This window comes from Patiria miniata, unplaced genomic scaffold (assembly GCF_015706575.1).
Source record: "Patiria miniata isolate m_02_andy unplaced genomic scaffold, ASM1570657v1 HiC_scaffold_21, whole genome shotgun sequence".
In the NCBI taxonomy this organism is placed as follows: Eukaryota; Metazoa; Echinodermata; class Asteroidea; order Valvatida; family Asterinidae; genus Patiria; species Patiria miniata.
In genome coordinates, this window is record NW_024037060.1 from 4740547 (window position 1) to 4760137 (window position 19591).

General features: G+C 40.0%; 2 protein-coding genes across 2 annotated transcripts in view; both read right to left on the reverse strand.

Moving 5' to 3' along the window:
- The window catches only part of LOC119729551 (protein FAM214A-like), a 28843-nt gene extending 22620 nt beyond the window's left edge, over positions 1 to 6223 (reverse strand). The window contains exon 1 of the mRNA XM_038202158.1: positions 5987 to 6223. Within this exon, the coding sequence (XP_038058086.1) occupies positions 5987 to 6002 (16 nt within the window). The 5' untranslated portion in view covers positions 6003 to 6223. The remainder of the gene's footprint in view (positions 1 to 5986) is intronic.
- Positions 6224 to 7122: 899 nt separating this feature from the next.
- LOC119729718 (testis-expressed protein 9-like) lies at positions 7123 to 17906 on the reverse strand. Its single transcript, XM_038202417.1, has 10 exons — positions 17701 to 17906; positions 16894 to 16957; positions 16125 to 16256; positions 15173 to 15381; positions 13818 to 14035; positions 13053 to 13135; positions 11952 to 12125; positions 10675 to 10809; positions 9410 to 9544; positions 7123 to 9026 (listed from the first exon to the last, which is right to left on the reverse strand). The coding sequence occupies exons 1-10, from the start codon at positions 17889 to 17891 to the stop codon at positions 8952 to 8954; spliced, it is 1416 nt and encodes a 471-aa protein (XP_038058345.1). The 5' UTR covers positions 17892 to 17906; the 3' UTR covers positions 7123 to 8951.
- Between the last annotated feature and the right edge of the window lie 1685 nt (positions 17907 to 19591).

Here is a 19591-nt window from a genome sequence, read left to right on the forward strand (position 1 = left end):
TGTCATTTTCAAGAAAAGTGGTATTTTTGTATCAATTTCCAACGCTGATCGGCCGACCAGCGTTGGAAAAAACTGGCTTTTTTTTCAAATACTGGCCCCAGTTGACCATCGCACTTGTTTGCAATCGATTACACACCTATGAACGGGTACAAGCCAGCTAGACTGGTTCCCTGACCTTACAATTCCCCAATATATGTAAACTGCTGTTTCTTCTTAAATGGAGTCAGGGAACCAGACTACAGGAAAATGATTGTTTTTCTTGGTTTTTATAGCATTTTCGAACCCAAAACCTCAAAAAAGTCAGTGTAACTATATATTTGCTATATATTTCCAACCCCCAATTCCATCCATTTCTGAAAATTACAGCAAAAGCAAATGATGTTTATTCCCTTTAATCCCAAAATCATTCAAGCGGTTTTGGAGGATTTGGGAGGATTGAGACAGAATGGCAAAGTGTGTCGGTTGACTTTGGGGGCAATGATGCACTAAATTGTGTCGAGTTCGTAGGCTGTGCCTAGCATTGTTACGTCCAGTCATGCATAATTGAGCCCTACATTAAATGCTTGATATCAACCGCACTGCATCGATGTCATCAGCACTGCCTGAGTGCCTCAACCCATTGTAGTATCCTAATATATTTTCATTGCCCCTCCTGACATTACCACTTGACGCGAAACAGTCGATGGTTGTTTTCACAGCAGCTGACTTGGGCAAGTCTAACTTGGGGCTTCACATACCTGTGTGTACACGTACATAGCTGCATGTAGCTAGTGTGCGCTATCTGGGCTTGAATGGATGATAATGATGTATTTAATTCAGGTATGCAGGAGCCGGAATGTTGGCTTGTTCACAATCATACATACATGTATGTTTACGTTTTAAAGGTTTCTGAATCCAATGTTTTGACAGATGAAAACTCAGTAATAAAAATGTTCATGCATATAATGTGCTCTACATGTAGGTCCAAATACTATTTTGAAACTTTCCTATTCAAAAGACATTATGCTTGCTGAGCTAGTGCATTGCCTTGGTGTGCTGAACATCACCTTTTTGTCAAATGTTTGCCCATGAACATATTAATTAATGCACTTGAAATAAAGTTAACATGAACGAACGTACTGTAAATCATAGAGATGAGATGTACGACAATACCAGTACTATCCGAATACATCAAAGAACGTGTAATTTATTTTATTGTTAGGGCAGATCGAGACACGAAAAGTAACAATTTGCATCCTCTGCGGTCTGCCATGTCTGCAGTTTGCACCATCCATACAGATAGAACCTCCCAAAACCAATTGGAACTACCCTACGTGTACACGTACACATAGACACCAAGCCATCAGATCACTACGTACGCTGCATAATTATCATGTTGGCCTACAGTATTATTGAACCAGCACGGTACAATAAACAAGGTCAGTATCTGAAGATCAACGGTTGATTTCATTCACGGACAACACATGCATTAAGCAACTCATTTGCATACAGTGATATTACTTATGCATGACAAATCAGGGTGACAAATGGGGGGGGGGGGGGCTGACAGGGAGTGGACATAATGTACAAACAGCTGTACTTCTTCAGTTGACCACAAAATCACTCCGATTTGTTTGTACATGTATGTCAGATACTATTTTGATCACTGTTATTATGATGTTTCATGGCCTTCCCAGCGAATACAAACAGGGAAACTACTGCTAAAATTGTTTCCTTGCAAATCAACTGATAAGAACATGTTATGTCAAAGCAGAGGAGAAACAGGATTCGGCATGCCAGGATCAAATCTGTGTTCCATGGTTTGATATGTCTTCAGGAAATGGTGATGAAAACTCTGGGGAGCACTGAGCAGCATACTTGGTCAAGTACACACATGAACACATACTCCAACAAAAAAGTCATGTTTATGAAGTACGTAAAATTAATGTGCTTCATACAATGCACATATGTGATGCGATCAAGCTAACTGAGTTGTTTGTCCACCCTGGTCATTTTTTTTAAACAGTTTTGAAAAGAGCACAATCTCAGCATTCCTGATGTGAAAACCGCATGCCGATACCATCTTTAGTTCAAAAATTATGGAAGTTCACATATCGCCATCTTTGTGAGATCACGTGGTAATCTTTGAGGTCATTTCATTGAAAATACGTCTCAACATGCATTGTGACCTCAGCATGATGAAACAACTTTTTAATGAAATATTCCTAAAAATTACCACGTCATCATAAAGATGGCGGTAAAAAAACGGTCTGTATGTACATACATGTGTGGTAGGCCTGAAATTCAGGCTGCATGGAGCAAAACACACAGATTTCCTACCTATGTGCTATGATCATGTACCATGTAGTAATTACTCCATACACCATCCAAGACATATTAAGCATCAGGTCTCTGAAATGCAGGTGCAGACAAGTCATTACGGAATAAATGATTCATGCATTTTGCATGCAGGAAAGCATTAAGGAAGTTACTAATTCTACATGTATGAGGTAAAACAGGGCTTTTTTTACTGGGGGAGTAATTCACTGCATGACTTTAGTAAATCAGTTCTGACGAAAGATACTTCTAACGAAAGCCTGATATTTTGTTCCTTTTAGAGACGCACATGTGTATAAAGTTACACTGTACACAAGTAAATTGTATACATTCAGTACAACGCAGAGTGCACCCAAATGTTTACAGTCCATGTTCATGTATGTATGTACCCAGCATGTACATGTACATGTACATGTACACGTATACATGTACTTCATTCCATTGCTGATGTCATAAAAAGCACTCAAACTAACCAGGGTCCATGAAATGAACTGACCTGAGACTACACCGTAAACAACCTACGTGGGCTAGATAACCAAAGCCGTCAAGGGATAACTGATCCTGACATAATTTACATAAACGGCAGTTGGCAATTTCAAAAACTTTTAATGTGTCGGTGAAATATGCCTAGCTCTCATTGATTGTTTTCATTAAAAAAATAATTCAACAAAAAAGAAATTCCACGTTGTTCCCTGTTTAGGAGTTTATAGTTTGAGGATCAGCCATGTGCAGAGCCGCACTACAACGTTTTATATCCGAGCATGCACATTTTATGCAACCCTTCGCGCCAACCAATCTGTTATCTGACCCACCTTTAGAAGTTGTGACGTCACTTGGAGCAAAATTCAGCCAATTAAAGCTGACTGGATTGGTCAATAGCTTTCATGTTTTCCCCATACAACATCGGGGTTACCAAAGCCACAATGGAAAGCGCACACTGAATGTCATGATTCTGGAGGTCAAGACGCAGTGTTGTTTTGCATTTTCATAATCTGCAAACACAACATAGCTGCAAGCATATAGTCCATAGACTACAACTACATCTAGGAGTCATGAATTGGTACAAAAAGTGCATGCCCCGAACATGAATCTTTCTGGTTAAAAAAAAAAAATGTGCAAACTGACTATTGGGGGTTGGTGAACTTTCCATTATTAAATCCCCATTCAGTCTGCAAAGTTCAATATCAATGTAAATTTTCAATTTGATTTACCTATAGATTAGGAATATGTTAATCACATGATACTGTGAGAAATGCCAAACTTGGGTTGTGCAATAATTCTATCCTATTATGATTATTTTAAAACCAAACATGATTTTAGAAGCCGCACCACGATGTGTGAGAATAAACAAGGGCGGATCCAGAGAGGTTACGGCCGGGGGGCGGAGGGTGTGCCGGGGGGGAGGAGGGGGATGGCGGAGGGTGTGCCGTGGGTGCGTGGGGGGGGGGGGGGGCGGGGAGACGCCATAACAGCTCTCTCAAGTAAAGAATGGCCTTATTTGAGAATATTTCGATTACTGCTGGGTGCTGGGCGGGGGGGGGGGGGGGGGGGGGGGGGGGGGGGGACCCTTGGGTGCGGGCAAGCCCTCATATTAGGCCCCCTGGATCCGCCACTGATAAGTACATGAATGCCCTGTACAATGTACATGTGCACTGTAGATGGTCAAGGGGTGACCATAAAGTAAACTCTACATGTACAAAGTATACCATTTGTGTACTGTGCATATGTGCATGTACTCTACATGTCTAGTTAACAATGAATCACAGGGAGTGGTGTTTCCTGCAACAACAGATCTGCAGGCCCCTGCAACAAAAAGATAGCCCAACCACAGGAAAGGGACATTGGAAGCAGTGAACCATTTCAAAACAACAAAACTTGACTACAGAATGCAATGCATAGTGTGTGATTGGCATAAACAAGCGGATCAATATTCATAATCCACCCCAATGATGCCACATCATTATCACGTGTAATCATGCAGACTGCATGTGATCCATGGCATTGGATGTCTGGTTCTCCCCCCCCCCCACTCCCTAGGAAATCCATCTGATTATACAAATTGCAATTATATAAGTTGGGAATTTGCATGATTGATTATAAACTGTACAATGAAATGTACATGTACATCATTAACTCTTGAAATGAATACACCGATTGATGCTGTTATATGTCCGCTTTCACATGTGTACATGTACACGTACACAGTACATATCCATTTATGCACATTTACAGTGCCCGAATTAAAATGAAGTTCATAATTGTCAAAAAAAATTGAACTGTAGTATGGATCTCAAATCCGAGGGGCACAAGTTATCAAATTCAATTGCATGGTATGGGGACAAAATTAAACATTCTTCCCTTTTACGTTTTTGTAGACATGTATGCAAAAGCGTTCAATTTTTTGTTGAAGAAACCAAATAATCAAGTAAGCATACAAAATGTGGAGATTTTTTTTTTTTTTTTTTTTTTAACAAGTCGACATTTTGTATGTATTATACACAGCTCATTGCAAAAGTTATTGTAAAGATGAATTGCAAAACAATGTACATGTAACTTGTAATCACTTTCTAGGTAATATGCGCCATCTTGTTCACAGAGCAAAAAGAACACGCGTAGTCCAGGCTTGGACCGTGTCTAGACACGGGCACATTCTGGAAAGAACGCATGATGATTTGGAAGCGCAAAAGTTGTCGATTGCCGATGCGTTCACAGCCTGTAAAATTTGTCGGTTAGCAAGATGGCACATAAATACCATGAAAGTGGTTATTACTATATTAGTTATTTTTTTATTACCAACTTCACAGCACTTTGAAGGCACAATACTACCAAAAACATTGCAAAAGTTTAAGTAGTTTTACAAAGTTCATTGGTACTAAAAGTAAAAGATGTATACATGTACGTTGTTTCCACCTAAAAATAAAATTGACAAATACAATGCCTAACGAATGTCTGTAGTGCAATACACAAAACACTTGTGGTTTGAGGAGAATCTTCAAATACAGAAAAGACAAGTATAGGTAATTAACACGTATGAGTATAGAACTTTGTAGCGTTCATCATTTCATGTAGGATATAGTTTTTACTAAACTAACAAAATTTGGTTTTATCAACAAAAGGTATCAACGATCAAGTAGGATGGCATACAAATTTAGCAAACACTTGCACTTTGGAAGTTTGGATACATTTCATGAAGTTGGCTTCAATGCTTGGTAGGCTACTGCTGAATTCTGTATCATTATTTATGGGGAAAAAATATTAAACCAAACTAATGAAAATTTCTCCAAAATGTGTCCATTCTGGAACCACACAATTCTACAATTTAACATTACGGTTGTCCGTCATTAGCCTCGGCTAAACTACAGCTTGAGCTTAGGGTGATCATGATGATGCAATAATCAACACAAGAGAAAACAGGAAGTTACATTTGAAGACAAACTAAATGAGCGGAAAATCACTTAAAAATCTAGCATGTCTAGGAAACCATTTAAAGAGAATTATTTACATGTTATTCATAATGTAAGGAACAAATTTCACTGAAAAAAATACTTGATACACGTTCTGTGCTGTGCATGCAAAACGTAGTCGAGCGCTGTTGTTAGCAAGATGAATGAAAAACCCCGCGCCCCGCGCCGCCACACAATCGCTCACTCGTCACAAAAACGTAACTTACCCACTGCAGATTTCATCTTTTCACATCAGTTCCTCGATAAAAATTACGATTTTTGTCACTCACGCAGTATCACTGCACCTTCTATCCCATGTCTACACTAAAAACGGTACGATTTTAGGTGTCTTTTGGTAGAATTTCAGCAGTCAATATGTTGCGCTCGAGTGGATTTCATCAGCCGTTCGCAGTTGTTGTCAACGTAGCTCTGCCACGGAATTCTTGGCAAATTTTGTCGATCTGTTTTTGTTGCTGATGAACGGGATCACGTGATTAACAGCTGATTGGGTCAAATGAGGGCCAAAGTTCAAGGAACTGTAATAAATTAGTGAGACAGTGTCGTCTGCTAGCGGCAGCTGGTGCGTCGTCATTTCGCTTACTGCGCAAAATGTTTGTTTCGCTTCTTTTCGTATTTGGCAAACGTACGTGCCGTAAAGGATAAGAAAAAGATAAATATAATAAGTGATGTTCCGTCAGCTTGTGCTGGACAGATTATCTGGTTTTTCTAAGTTGAGCATAGGACATAATTCGTGATGATTGAAGTGGTTTAAAGCCGAATCCGGGTTTGTTTTTAATGATTTTTCATCGAACTCATTTTCAGTCTTAGATTGGGTATACATTCATTGGGAAACTATATATAAAAAATTTGGCACACATTAAATGCAGTATGCAAAAGTAGATTGGGAAACTGAATTGCAAGAAGCAAGATGCACATAGACGAATGATAGTCCGAGCAACAAGGACTCTGCGAATCGCCTTTTTTAACATTTGGAGATGGTCGGGCGATATTCTTCTGGGGTTTTCCCCCACCTCTAAAACTTTAATTTCTTCTCATTGTCTTCTCTCTACAGGTTTCTTCTGGCTTGCGAGCTAGAGACGTGCCATTGGGGAATCATTGGTTTCATTACCAGAAATATATAATAATCATAAAACATGTAAAACCTTATTTGCTAACCCTTACAAATCTTTATCCCACAAACAAAACATGAAACCTTTTTCCCTTTTGTCTGCTATAACATTACCCAGTCAATTTATCAATCCAAGACCTAAAATATTGTAACAAGAGAAACTACAACTATATGGCTAAACAAAATTTACACACTAAAGAAATATCACAAAGAAATAAAGAAATACACCAAATATTTCAACTTTTTTTTTTCAAGGCATTGTTTTCATTTATTCAATTGCTAACAAGGGATTCTCTTTACAGATTATATAAAACAAAAAAATTCATTTATTCAAACACAAAGTCAAGCTTTGTACAACAGAAAAACAATAACTGTGACGAATCACTCTCATGACCAAGACTCAATGCAACAACATTTTGTCCTAACCTAATCATAACCCTAGTGCTCATTTGGAAAAGAAAACAAAGTTTGTAGCTATAGTCATGGAGGAACGAAAACAGATTTCTCAAACCAAAAGAATCTGACTACCTCTGATGAATCCAAGGTCAGGCAGCCGCCACAGCACGTGACTAAAACGGGAGGAATGCCTCCCTTTTTTCGTCGACAATTTTGAATATCGCCCGGGAATTTCTGGGTATAAAATAGGTTTTATTTACCTGCCATGCTTATTAAAAATTTAAGAAAGGAGTTGATAATAAATATTCATTTAATAATTGCATTGAAAATACTTGAAATTTAACAATGACTTTGTGCATCAAGTATGCACTCAGATCATACGAGGGCGAGCTCTGCTTATTTTGAATCTGGCGAAACTCGGCGTCCTCTCCATTTTGGATTTGCCTGCTATTTGGGTCCTAACTTGAAGATTCCAGCTCAACATTACTTAATGTTTTCTTACATAAATATCCAACTGTATGTTATGAAGCAAGTGATTTTTTTGGTAATTTGATCGGAACATTAAAAGATTTTAATAATAAAGCCAAAGTGGAAATGAAGCCGAGCTTTGAAAAAGGGTTGTCGTGTTTATTTTTAGCCCAGTGGCAGCTGCCTGACCTACAATTTATAGACGTCAGGGTGGAATTGTCCGGTCAGGGAACCAGACTATTAACGGCTATAGATGTCGGTTTCTAAGTAAATATTTCCACATGGATAATTGTGGATAATCAAGCTTTGGGAATTTTTAAAAATTAAATGTACATTTGTACCAAAAAGTACAATTGTGCATTTTTAATTAATTTAAAAGCACAATTTCCAACTGAAAACGTGGCACTGTTACATTACTATGCTCCATAATTAACATCTAAAATGTTGCTTGACAAGGTGTTATTTGTATGAAAGGCTGGGAATACAGTTCAGTTTCATAAGTAGTGGCGTAGCCAGTGGGGGTAAGGGAAGTATTCCCCCCCCCCCCCAATATTTTGTAAACAGTGCCTTTTTTCACAAGTGCCCTTTTTTTCACGAGCGCACTTTTTTAACTGTGGCAAAGATGGTTATTGTGATTGAATGAGCTACCTTGCGCCTAACAGACAGCATCAAGCTGTATACTCCCCAGGTAGCCGAGATGGTATTTGGAACGTTTCATGGGCCCAATGAGCAGGGGTAATACTGATGTAACGCTGTGAGCGCCAGTACCTGGTGGATACATGCGCTTTATAAATATCCACTATTATTATTATTATTATTATCTGTTACTTGTGACTAGACTTGTGATTTGTTTGTGATTGGGCTTGTAATGGGCTTCCGATGGACTTGTGATGGGGTCAACTACGACACCGAATGGATGGGAAGCCACAGTCAACAAACATTTTCACCTACGAAACTTGGGTCATTTCGATTTATTTGGAAGCATGGTCTGGGGTAAACAGTGAAAGCAATTCCATGATTTTTAGTTAGTTCTACTAACACTGACATCCAGTTATCTCAGTTTCCCCACTCCTAGGCCCTGACTAACTCTTCCATGAAGTTTCCATAATTTTTTATTGTGGAAGTTGGAAGCATGGATTGTGGAAATACCAAGCGATTCAATAATTCTTAGTTTCAGTAGGAAGTTTCCCTGTGTTATCTCAGTTACCCCACTCCAAGGCCTTGACAAACTCCTCCTCAGTGAACGACAGCATCTTAGCTGCTTCGATGTGCATCTGAAACACAAGAGATCATGTTGTTCGTTTGGTTTAGCTGTAAGAAACCAAAACTGAAGATTTAACTTGCAAGTGAATCCTTTCATTCACAATTTATTTTTAGATTTTTGGTGCAATAAGAATGTCTGGGGAAAAGTTGTGGCCGACTGGAAATTGATATGGCAGTGGTCACCAAAATTAATGTTGCATTGAATCTGACAAAGATATCATATTTATTGCTTTACTTATATCTTAAAAGCAATAGATATTTGCCATCTGAAACAATTCCAGCCATACTCTGCCATTTTCAAGTGATAAATCCTGATGAAAATATATATGCTGCAAGCTTGCGATTCTTAAAGCAGATGAACTGATCTTTATTTTGGCTAGGAGCCTGAACCTACCTTCTGTCTCTTGAGCACATCGATGAGTTTGAGCTGTTTCTTAAAGCCGCTCATGAGTTCATTCTTCTGCTTCTCAAGACGTCTGTTCTCAGCGAGTAGCTGCTCAACTCGCTTCCTCTCTTGCTCTGTAGACTCCTGGGGGATAAAAGTTGGATGAAAGCAGGGAACTAGAATTTAGGTCAATATTTTGAATAAGAAACTAAACTAAACACCTGTTTCAAACTGACATTCCAGAGTTCTCCTAAACTAAATGATTCTTAAGATTTGAGTTAACTACAAGATTTGAACGGGTTAAGACTGTAAGACAACACTCTAAGATTTTGAAACAATTAGAAGTGACTATGTTGAAGGATGTATCGTGGCAATCTTTCAAATGCCTCTAGCCTTGTCAATGGAAAATTAAAAGAAAGTGTTTGTCTGTCTGAAACCAAAAAAATGTTTGGGTTGACCTGAGATGCTCCTCATATCATTCAGGAGTGCAAGTCTGAAACACTTGACATAAATGTTATGGACAGGGTAGTCTAGGGGATAGTTGTGTTATGGTTTGATACGCGATAACCTGACGCTGCGAGAGGGCGATATCACGACCAACCATTATCATCCACGAACCGTCAGTAACAATGTCTAGGCCAATTAGTATTGTTTGTGTAATGCGTGCACACCTGTTTGGCCTAATATACGCAGCGCGCATTCAAAAACAATCATAGTTGTTCCGAAGCAAACTCTCAAATTTCTTCCAGTTATATAAAAGATGCAGCAAGACTTTTGTGCAACTTCACTGGTCAGCTCTTTTGTTGTGTGTAGTATGTGTGGGACTGAAAATGGACCGTAATTGCCTGCAGAAGTCGCGCATGCGCACTAGTTTCCCCCATTTTTCGGGGAGAGGTTTTAGGAATTGGCCTAGACATTGTTACTGACGGTTTGTGGATGATATTGGTTGGTCGTGATAACGCCCTCTCGCAGCGGCGGGTTATCGTAGTGGCGGGTTATCGCGTATCAAACCATGATAACGTTTAGCCCCAAGACTATAAACAGGGATGTAGTAAAATACATCACAAGTCCATCAAAAGTCCATTCACAAGTAACAGTGGATGAACAAGAACAAAGGAACGTGTTTGTCAAATCTCCTTTGAATAGCTTGTGAGTTGAATTGGGACTGGAGGACTTGTGATGGACTTGCAACGGACATGCAGGGACTTGTGATAGACTCGACTACATCCCTGCTTCTGTATAATTAAGTCCATTGCCAGGACTTCTGGACTTACCCTTGATGTGGTCCTTGCTTTCTGCAGTTCAGCCTTGTACCTATCAGCTTCCTCCTGGGCTCGGTTCAGCCGGACTTCGACTGCTCCTTGACTGGTAGCTGACTGCTTCTGGTTACGCTTGAGGGAATCCACTTCCTTGGGAAAAAATCAAAGAACGATCTTTAACACATCACTAAAAATACCACTGGTTAACCATAAAACACTTGAAGAGCATTCTCATTTAAAGCTATAGTCCATCATTTGCAGCCATCCGAAAAGTAACTGGCGTAATTATTGTTAAAAAACAAACTTGGTTGAAAGATAGTAAGGGAACTAAACTCCCTGTGAAATTATTCTTTCTGGGAAGCTGTCATTTTGAAGTAATCAACGAAAGAAGGCATTTCCAACGATGATTCTTAAGAAGCACCGTAGGAAAATTTAAATTAGTAGTTCGTTTTGTTATTCAGCGCAGCGCGCACAAGTATTGGAACGACGCGCGCGCGGTTGTTGTAATTCGTCGGATCAGTGCGCGACGTCGCGTATAGCTGCAATTCAAAACAATTCAAAACATGATTCAGTAACTTTTGATTAGAAATTGAGATCTTAGAATGCTGTTTTTCTCGGAATGTACAGCTGAAGCTTAGCTGAAACTTCATCAGGTTAGTTGCTCAGTATCCTTCATTAGATTTTGAACTCTTTTGTTGCTTCAAACGAACAAAATGCATAAATTACAAATGATGGACTGTAGCTTTAAATTACCCATCTCTGTGCAGCACACTCAACAGAATTCAGCAAAATTTACACCCACATTTCGCAGAACTACAAAGCACAGCCATTACTGTGGCTCGTTGTTTAACAGACGTTTGATGTTTGACGTTGGACAGGAACTGTTCTGCAACTCTAACTGGACCTGCCTTACTAAGAACTTGCATGGTTTAGGATTTCGACACTTAAGTTAATGTGTGTGATCTAGGACTGTGGCTTGCACATAACTTCGACGATTTTAGGACTTTGACTTGACCAATGTGAACAACACCCGTGTTTCAAACCAGTGTTATAGAGTTGAAGGAACCAAAAATTTCAAGTATGTACATGAACAGTTCAACGTCGGAAACAGTAAGTATCGACTTTGTCAAATGTGTCCATAGGTTTAGTAAACAATCCATGCTTAAGCCGCATTCAAATTACTTGCCTTCGGCTGGTAATAACACATGTGTCAATGGGAAGTGGATTCAGCCATTTCCATAGGCACATGTGTGCCTTCAAGCCATAGCCAGGTAATTGGGACTTGGCCTTACTTTCCTGAGGCTAGCTAGCTGTCCTTCCAACCCGTCACTCTTTCTCTTAGTGTCTTCCGATAGCTTCTTGTACTTATCGATCTGTGTCTGCTGGGTGGTGTTGGTGCGTTGGAGGCGGGCTCGTTCTTCCTCTGCTTCCTTCAGACGACTGTCAAGCTTTGAGTTCTGCTCATCCTAAAGTGCAGAGGAAGAAATCGTCAACAACTGAGTAATATGGAAGGTTTTTTTTTTTTTTCTGTCTTTCCATTCTTATTTTCTTCACTCTGCACGTGTTGAGACGACAAATTGCTGGAGATCAGGAGCCAATATATCTAAATAGTTATGTCAATTTTATTCGAAGCTCACTGAATGAAAAATGTGATGTCATAAAAATTAGATCTATTGATAATATTCAAAGAGTGAAATGAAAGTGGTAGGCAGCCGTGTTAGTCAGGCAGAATCAAATGGATTGATTGTTAACATCTGATGACGTAGTTGTAGCAACGAAAGCTTATGCACACTTTCATTCTAGTTGATCATTTCAAGTGCTACCTTACTTTTCCATTTGATTCAAGGAGTGGGAAATCATGCCCATAGATAAATGTTCTTGTATTGGAGCACAAGACATTCTGGGACATTCTGGGACCGGCAAATCCTGATTAGAACATACACCACATCATGTGGAAAAATGTGAGGTTTCTGGCAAAATGAGAAGGAACTGGGCACAGGCCATAGTGGAGAAAAATGGGGTGATTTTTTCAATTTTCAGATTTGTAATCTTTGATATGTCTACTGCACATATTTTAAAGAAAAAGTATACAAATCTTAAGAATAAAACTGTTTTTTTATTAAGGAAAAAATTGGAATCTTCCATTTTCGCAACTACAAAACTCAAGACTATAAAGGCCTTTTTCTCAGTATTGTACTTATTTGACATGTCAATAAATGCGAACTTTAAACAACCATAACTTGTCAACGAAATGTCTGATTGAAGTGCAACAAACAGTATTGTAAGGAGAAGTTTACTCTCTTTCCTAATACCCGTAAACCCTCATTTCGACCTCTGCTCAGTCCTGTCTCATTTTGCCAGAACGCCTCACGAATGTGATCTTCTTTCGTTACCTTTTTGTTGTACTCATGAGATAGTCGGTCTACTTCTTCTTGCATGACTCTCAGTTTGGCCTTCAGGAACCGAATGGTGGCCTCTGGGTGAAGATAAGAATAAGACATGCCAATTCAGAACATTGTCTGTGCCTGTGTCCTAATTATGTGGCTATGGCTTACAGAAACACATGCATCTATGGGAAGTGGCTTCAGCGGCTTCCATAGATGCATGTGTAATTGGAAGCCGTAGCCATGTAATTCTGAAGTGGCACAAGTTGACAATGATATCAAAAAAATAAACATAAATCACTGTGCGCACTTCACCACTTCAAACAAAAAAAAACACCATCATCGCGACCGAGTATTTGTAACCAAAGATTTTCTGTCATTTTGCAAATGAATAGTAATTGATGTATAATCCTAAATACAGAATTCAAAATGAAATTAACGGTGTATTAACTCCAAAGCCGAGCAAAAGGTCTGTTCTTGACACGGGTACATTGTTCTCGATTGAACCGCGGGAACACGACCCACGAACACTGCACTCTGAACAGGATCACACACCACCTATCCGCCGGGGTTTTGCAAGAACAATATATTCGTGTCAAGAACAGACTGCCCCAACTTGCCCATGAGTCAATGGATTCTCATGCCACATTTAGAATATCTGAACCTTTTTCCCTCTTATGTTTTTAGTTTTCCATTATAGATGGAGTACAGATTGTACATACGGTACAGTTTATAAGCTAGGTTAGATTCGGATTGACATGATTCGTGTTTTACCTGAGCCCATTCCCTCTGCAGCCTGAGGCAGAACATCATCCAGGGTATCGGAGGGTAACGTCCCATCATCAAGCCTGCCCTCTATAGCATGAATGGTGTCAGCCAACGAGAAGTCGTTGGCCACGCCCATGGACGACCCCGCCCCCTCGTGTCCCACCCCGTCATCAGGTATGGCGACATCGTCATAGGCGCTGGCTGAAGCTGCTTTGGCCCTTGGCCTGAGGGTAAGACATTCAAATAGAAAAGAAAAAAAGTTTTGCCAATAAATGCTGAAAAAAAACCTCAAATTCTGTGGTCGAATTCTTGGGCTAAACAAACATGATGCTGGTGTACAGTGTTGCCACATTGTGTTTTATCTAAGCTAGGAAGGGGGGGGGGTGGGGAGTGGGGGGAGTGGGGGGTGTCTCTACACAAGAGAGGTTGTATCACTTAAAGGTCCGTCGAATATATCCATAGCATTTTTCCTGAGGTCTTGAGAAGATGAACCCAAAAGTCAGTAATGTTATTTAAATTGTATAAGCTGCATGGTTTTACTGTTTGTCAAATGCCACATATTTGTCGACAGTCATTTTTACGCACATGATTTGAGAGTCCCATGAATAAAACTAGCTCTAAATTGCATCCTTAAAATCTTTCAAGTATATAGCTAGTCTGCTACCTTGAAAAATATATCGATACATAAGTTCTTAATGTTTTATTCAGCTTATTGTCAATCTTCGATCAATTCGGGCGATTCACAATGCAGTGCGCCACCATTTTTCCCAGTGCATTGTGGGAGATGGTCGACAAAATCGCAGCGCGGCACATTTGAAATTTTTAGTTTTTCCAGCCAGTAGTGTCGTAAGCGTATAATTCGAGGATCTGTTTGCCCTTTTCTTTTCTTGTCATCAATATGGTGTTTTTTTGTAAGGCGGCAGAACGCTATGCCCCAATTTATAACATATTAGCTCAAGTTGTCTACTGACACTCGTTCAAATTGTCCATGTTTTGTCGACCGTATACTTGAAAAATGGACTCTCCATGGCTAACTGTTGGTGGCGCACTGCATTGTGAATCGCCCGAATTGTCAATCCCAATCGGCGGCCCATTTAATTCACGACCAGCGCTTGCAATTAATGCTTGTGGTGCATGTAAACCCTGATCAACACCCTTTGAATATTCCACTATTTGATTGAAACCAAGCTCTAAAATTATTTCTGAATTATTCGCAATTGCACAGCACAGTTCCTTGGCCACTTGTTGGCGTCTTCTTCGTAATCAAACGGATTGTGTAACTGTAGTAGGAACACTGTTCCCATGTGCAGAGAAATCATATTAAAAAGGTTTTAAGATAGTTAAGTATAAACCCTTCATACCTTGTTTTTGCTTTTGATGCCGGCCGACCGCCTGCCGTCACAGCCCGTGCTGTTGACGTCTGTTGTCTGGTACCAGCTGACGGTTGTCTGGTACCAGCTGACAGTGGTCTGGCGCTAGCGGGTGCCGGACGGACATTGGCTGATGGGGGTCTGCCCCTAGAGGGCGGTCTCCTGTCTGATGCGAGATTCGTTGAGGGAATGGAAGATGGCTGCATTTGGAACAAAAGACAAATTTTGAATTTTCATTCGATTTTACAGATCATGCAACAAGACAAGAGAACTGATTCATGGATTTTTGCTCACAACATTTTAATTGTTTTTTTTTTTTTATCGTAGGCTATATTTGTTTTAGCAACTCTAGACACTGAAATGACACCATGTTGTGAAGTCACATGAATTCAAGGTTATTGATGTAAGTTTAGATATTGCCTTAATTCAGAAATTACTTTTGTGCAAGTTTTAAATTTTAAATTGGAAAGTCACTGAATTGCTTCAATAAATGTGATATTTCCATGGTATTCACCCAATTTCTGTATGCACCAAATTTCTGTATCCATCCAATTTCTGAATTCATTTCCGATATATATTTGGGTCAATAACCTTGAAATCATGTCACTTTGTGTGCCAACATGGCGTCAGTGAACTCATGTGCTGTAAATTACGGGGTGGGGGTAGAGGGAAGCTTAGCGTAACTCATGATTAGAGGGTCAGGGGTTCGAATCCAGCTACCAGCAAGATTTTGTGTCTTTGGGCAAGCCACTTCACTTCCACCCAGGAGTACAAATGGGCAACCTGCAATGGACTGGCATCCCATCCAGGGGGAATTGATATATTCTCAGTCGTTTCATGCCAAGAAAACCGGAGTTAAACGCTTGCCTGATGGGCCATACTGGCTTGTGACAGACTTTACTTGATGTGCTGACAATTACGGTCTTTATGACACACCGCTCACCTTGGAGATATCATCTGAGACAAGAGGTGGTTCTGTGTCAAAGATTGGAGACGTTGCCATCCCACGCTGGTCTCCTGCATCGCCGAAGGAAAGACGGTTCAAAGATCTGCTCAACATTTCCTCCTGTTCACGCTGAGAAGAAAAAAACAAAGATCAAAAATGCCACACAGATCCGAGCAATTCTGAGCACGCTTCATATGCACACATTGGCATGCATAGTATTATGTGTACATAATACTTACTATACAGTATAGACCAATCTGGGCAGCGTATCACTTTTATCACAAAGGCCCCCTTCAATGGCAAAATATTTGTGCTAATTATTGTTCAGATAATTTGTCACAGGGCATTTGCTTTGTACAATTGCATGCATAACAGTTTCTCCATTAAAGGATATCAACTGAATAGAAAATGTGTGGGCTTTGGGACCAGCTTTACTAGGCTTCCCTAGTTGGAAACTTTGAATCAAGACCAACGTTATGTTGGACATAAGCTCCGTGCACAAGTACCCCCTCAACGGTAAAAAAGAGAAAGTTGGGGGAGACCTCTGGCAGAGACAATTCAACGCATTCAATGCTATTCCTTTGTGCACATTCAGAACGAAATGAGTTGAGTGTACTTCAGGCTATATGAGCGCAAACCAGCCCAATGGGCCCTCGAAAGTGGTCAAAAAGCGCCCTCTCTTGTTTGCTCACAGAGCCCAAATGCTGGCTTGATACTTGCTGTAGAATGATAGACTCGTACAGGTCAGGGTATATGCTTTACTCACCATCACATCCTCTGCTTCTTGGATGAGTCCAGCAGTTTTGGCTTCTAGCTCTGCGTTAAGACGCCTGACCAAAATGAAAAAGCAAACCAAAACAAGAAGATTTGTTAGCATTTGTTTCCCTGCTTCTTGTTGGGAAGAGGAACCTTTGTTGAAAAATCTGAGTCCAGTTAAGCTTGCAATGCCGTTCTCTGACTGTGTTCACCCAAAGTTGTCAAGTTGAAGTCATCGAAGAGTGAAGATGGTTACCGAACTATGACCGAACCGACAACTGAGAAACACTATGGGAATACAAATTATGTCTATCAAAAAATAAATGAATTGTATGTGTGACGTCGTTGTTTACATGTGTTACGCGATAACAATTGCCGGTTTATAAACCCTAGCTCCGGTCCGTCTCTGCTGCATTCATGCAGCTTGCAATGGTGCTGGACCCGGAAACGGAGCCGAAGCCTGGGTTTGGAAAACAGCAATTGTGATTAGGTTACGCTTGTTCACAACAACGTCACACGTTCACTTCATGCACGCATGACAGCCGTGGTACACATTTTTTTTCTGGAGAAGCCACCGTACTCATCAATATTTCTCATATTTGGGTCACTAATGGCATCTCGGTTCGGATAATAGAGGGAAAATGGACCATTTTTGTGCTGCACTTGAGATACGATACAGGGTCCCGTTTTTAGGGACTCTTACGTTTCTGTAACGTAGTTTAGCTCCAGCTCTATATGTCGAATTCCTGATGAGCATTGGACATGTTGGAGCGAGTTACTCAAGCTAGGCATCATTGTGAGTCAAGGCCATACTCACATGTATTCTTCTTCTCGGCTCATGAGGTCCCTTGGGGCTGCCTTGGACTGGGGTCGTGACCCCATATTGACCCCTGTACCTCCTGCTGATCTTCGGCCACTTGATGACAAAGGTCTGTTTGCCTGAAGTAGGGGAATAAATGCATGGTTTAAACACAAATTGCATGACTTACAATTTATCAGGTAGACCATAGCGGGAGTTACCCAGCCCTAAATTTTATCATTTGGTTGTCATTTACTAGTCAAATTAGGGACAACCCAAAATGACAACCCAATGATGACATTGAGGGCTGGGTAACTCCAGCTAGGCAGACCTAGGCCTAGGCCTACTGCAAAGTCAGTTTTTAACAGAACCGGTAAAAGTAGATGTGAAATAGAGAATAAATATTGCAGCCATGTTGCAGTTTCAGTTTTAATATACAGAATCATCAGAGAAACAGGGGGTCAGACCCAAAAATACAAGTTGATCAAATTTGCTCAAAAAGTTCATACGAGGTGCCTAGAGGCCAGAATTGAATTCCCTGAAGAGTTCAACTCATTACATTCAGTATCCAGTGAGAAAAGAAAATTTTCAGATTTTTTACAGAATGCTCACAAAACTTCAACGTTTTCCATAGCCGGCATCATAAAAAAAGTCAGTTTTTGACCCAAAAATACAACTTCACCAAATTTCCTCAAAAGTTCATACGAGGTACCTAGAGGCCAGAATTGAATTCCTGGAAGAGTTCAACTCATTACAGTCAGTATCCAGTGAGAAAAGAAACATTTTAGATTTTTTACAAAATGGCCCCAAAACTGCAACGTTTTCCGTAGCCGGCCATCATCGAAAAAGTCAGTTTTTGACCCAAAAATACAACTTCACCAAATTTGCTCAAAAGTTCACACAAAGTGCCTAGAGGCCAGAATTGAATTCCCTGAAGAGTTCAACTCATTACATTCAGTATCCAGTGAGAAAAGAAACATTTTAGATTTTTTACAAAATGCCCCCGAAACTTCAACGTTTTCCATAGCCGGCATCATCGAAAAGTCAGTTTTTGACCCAAAAATACAACTTCACCAAATTTTCTCAAAAGTTCACAAGAGGTGCCTAGAGGCCAGAATTGTATTCCCTGAAGAGTTCAACTCATTACATTCAGTATCCAGTGAGAAAAGAAACATTTTAGATTTTTTACAAAATGCCCCCAAAACTTCAATGTTTTCCATAGCCGGCATCATCGAAAAAGTCAGTTTTTGACCCAAAAATACAAGTTCATCAAATTTGCTCAAAAGTTCACACGAGGTGCCTAGAGGCCAGAATTGAATTACCTGAAGAGTTCAACTCATTACATTCAGTATCCAGTGAGAAAAGAAATTTTTTAGATTTTTTCCAAATTCCCCCAAAACTCTAACGTTTTCCATAGCCGGCATCATCGAAAAAGTCAGTTTTTGACCCAAAAATACAACTTCACCAAATTTGCTCAAAAGTTCACACGAGATGCCTAGAGGCCAGAATTGAATTCCCTGAAGAGTTCAACTCATTACATTCAGTATCCAGTGAGAAAAGAAACATTTTAGATTTTTTACAAAATGGCCCCAAAACTTCAACGTTTTCCATAGCCGGCATCATCGAAAAAGTCAGTTTTTGACCCAAAAATACAACTTCACCAAATTTGCTCAAAAGTTCACACGAGGTGCCTAGAGGCCAGAATTGAATTCCCTGAAGAGTTCAACTCATTACATTCAGTATCCAGTGAGAAAAGAAACATTTTAGATTTTTTACGAAATGCCCCCAAAACTTCAACGTTTTCCATAGCCGGCATCATCGAAAAAGTCAGTTTTTGACCCCAAAATACAACTTCACCAAATTTGCCCAAAAGTCACACGAGGTGCCTAGAGGCCAGAATTGAATTCCG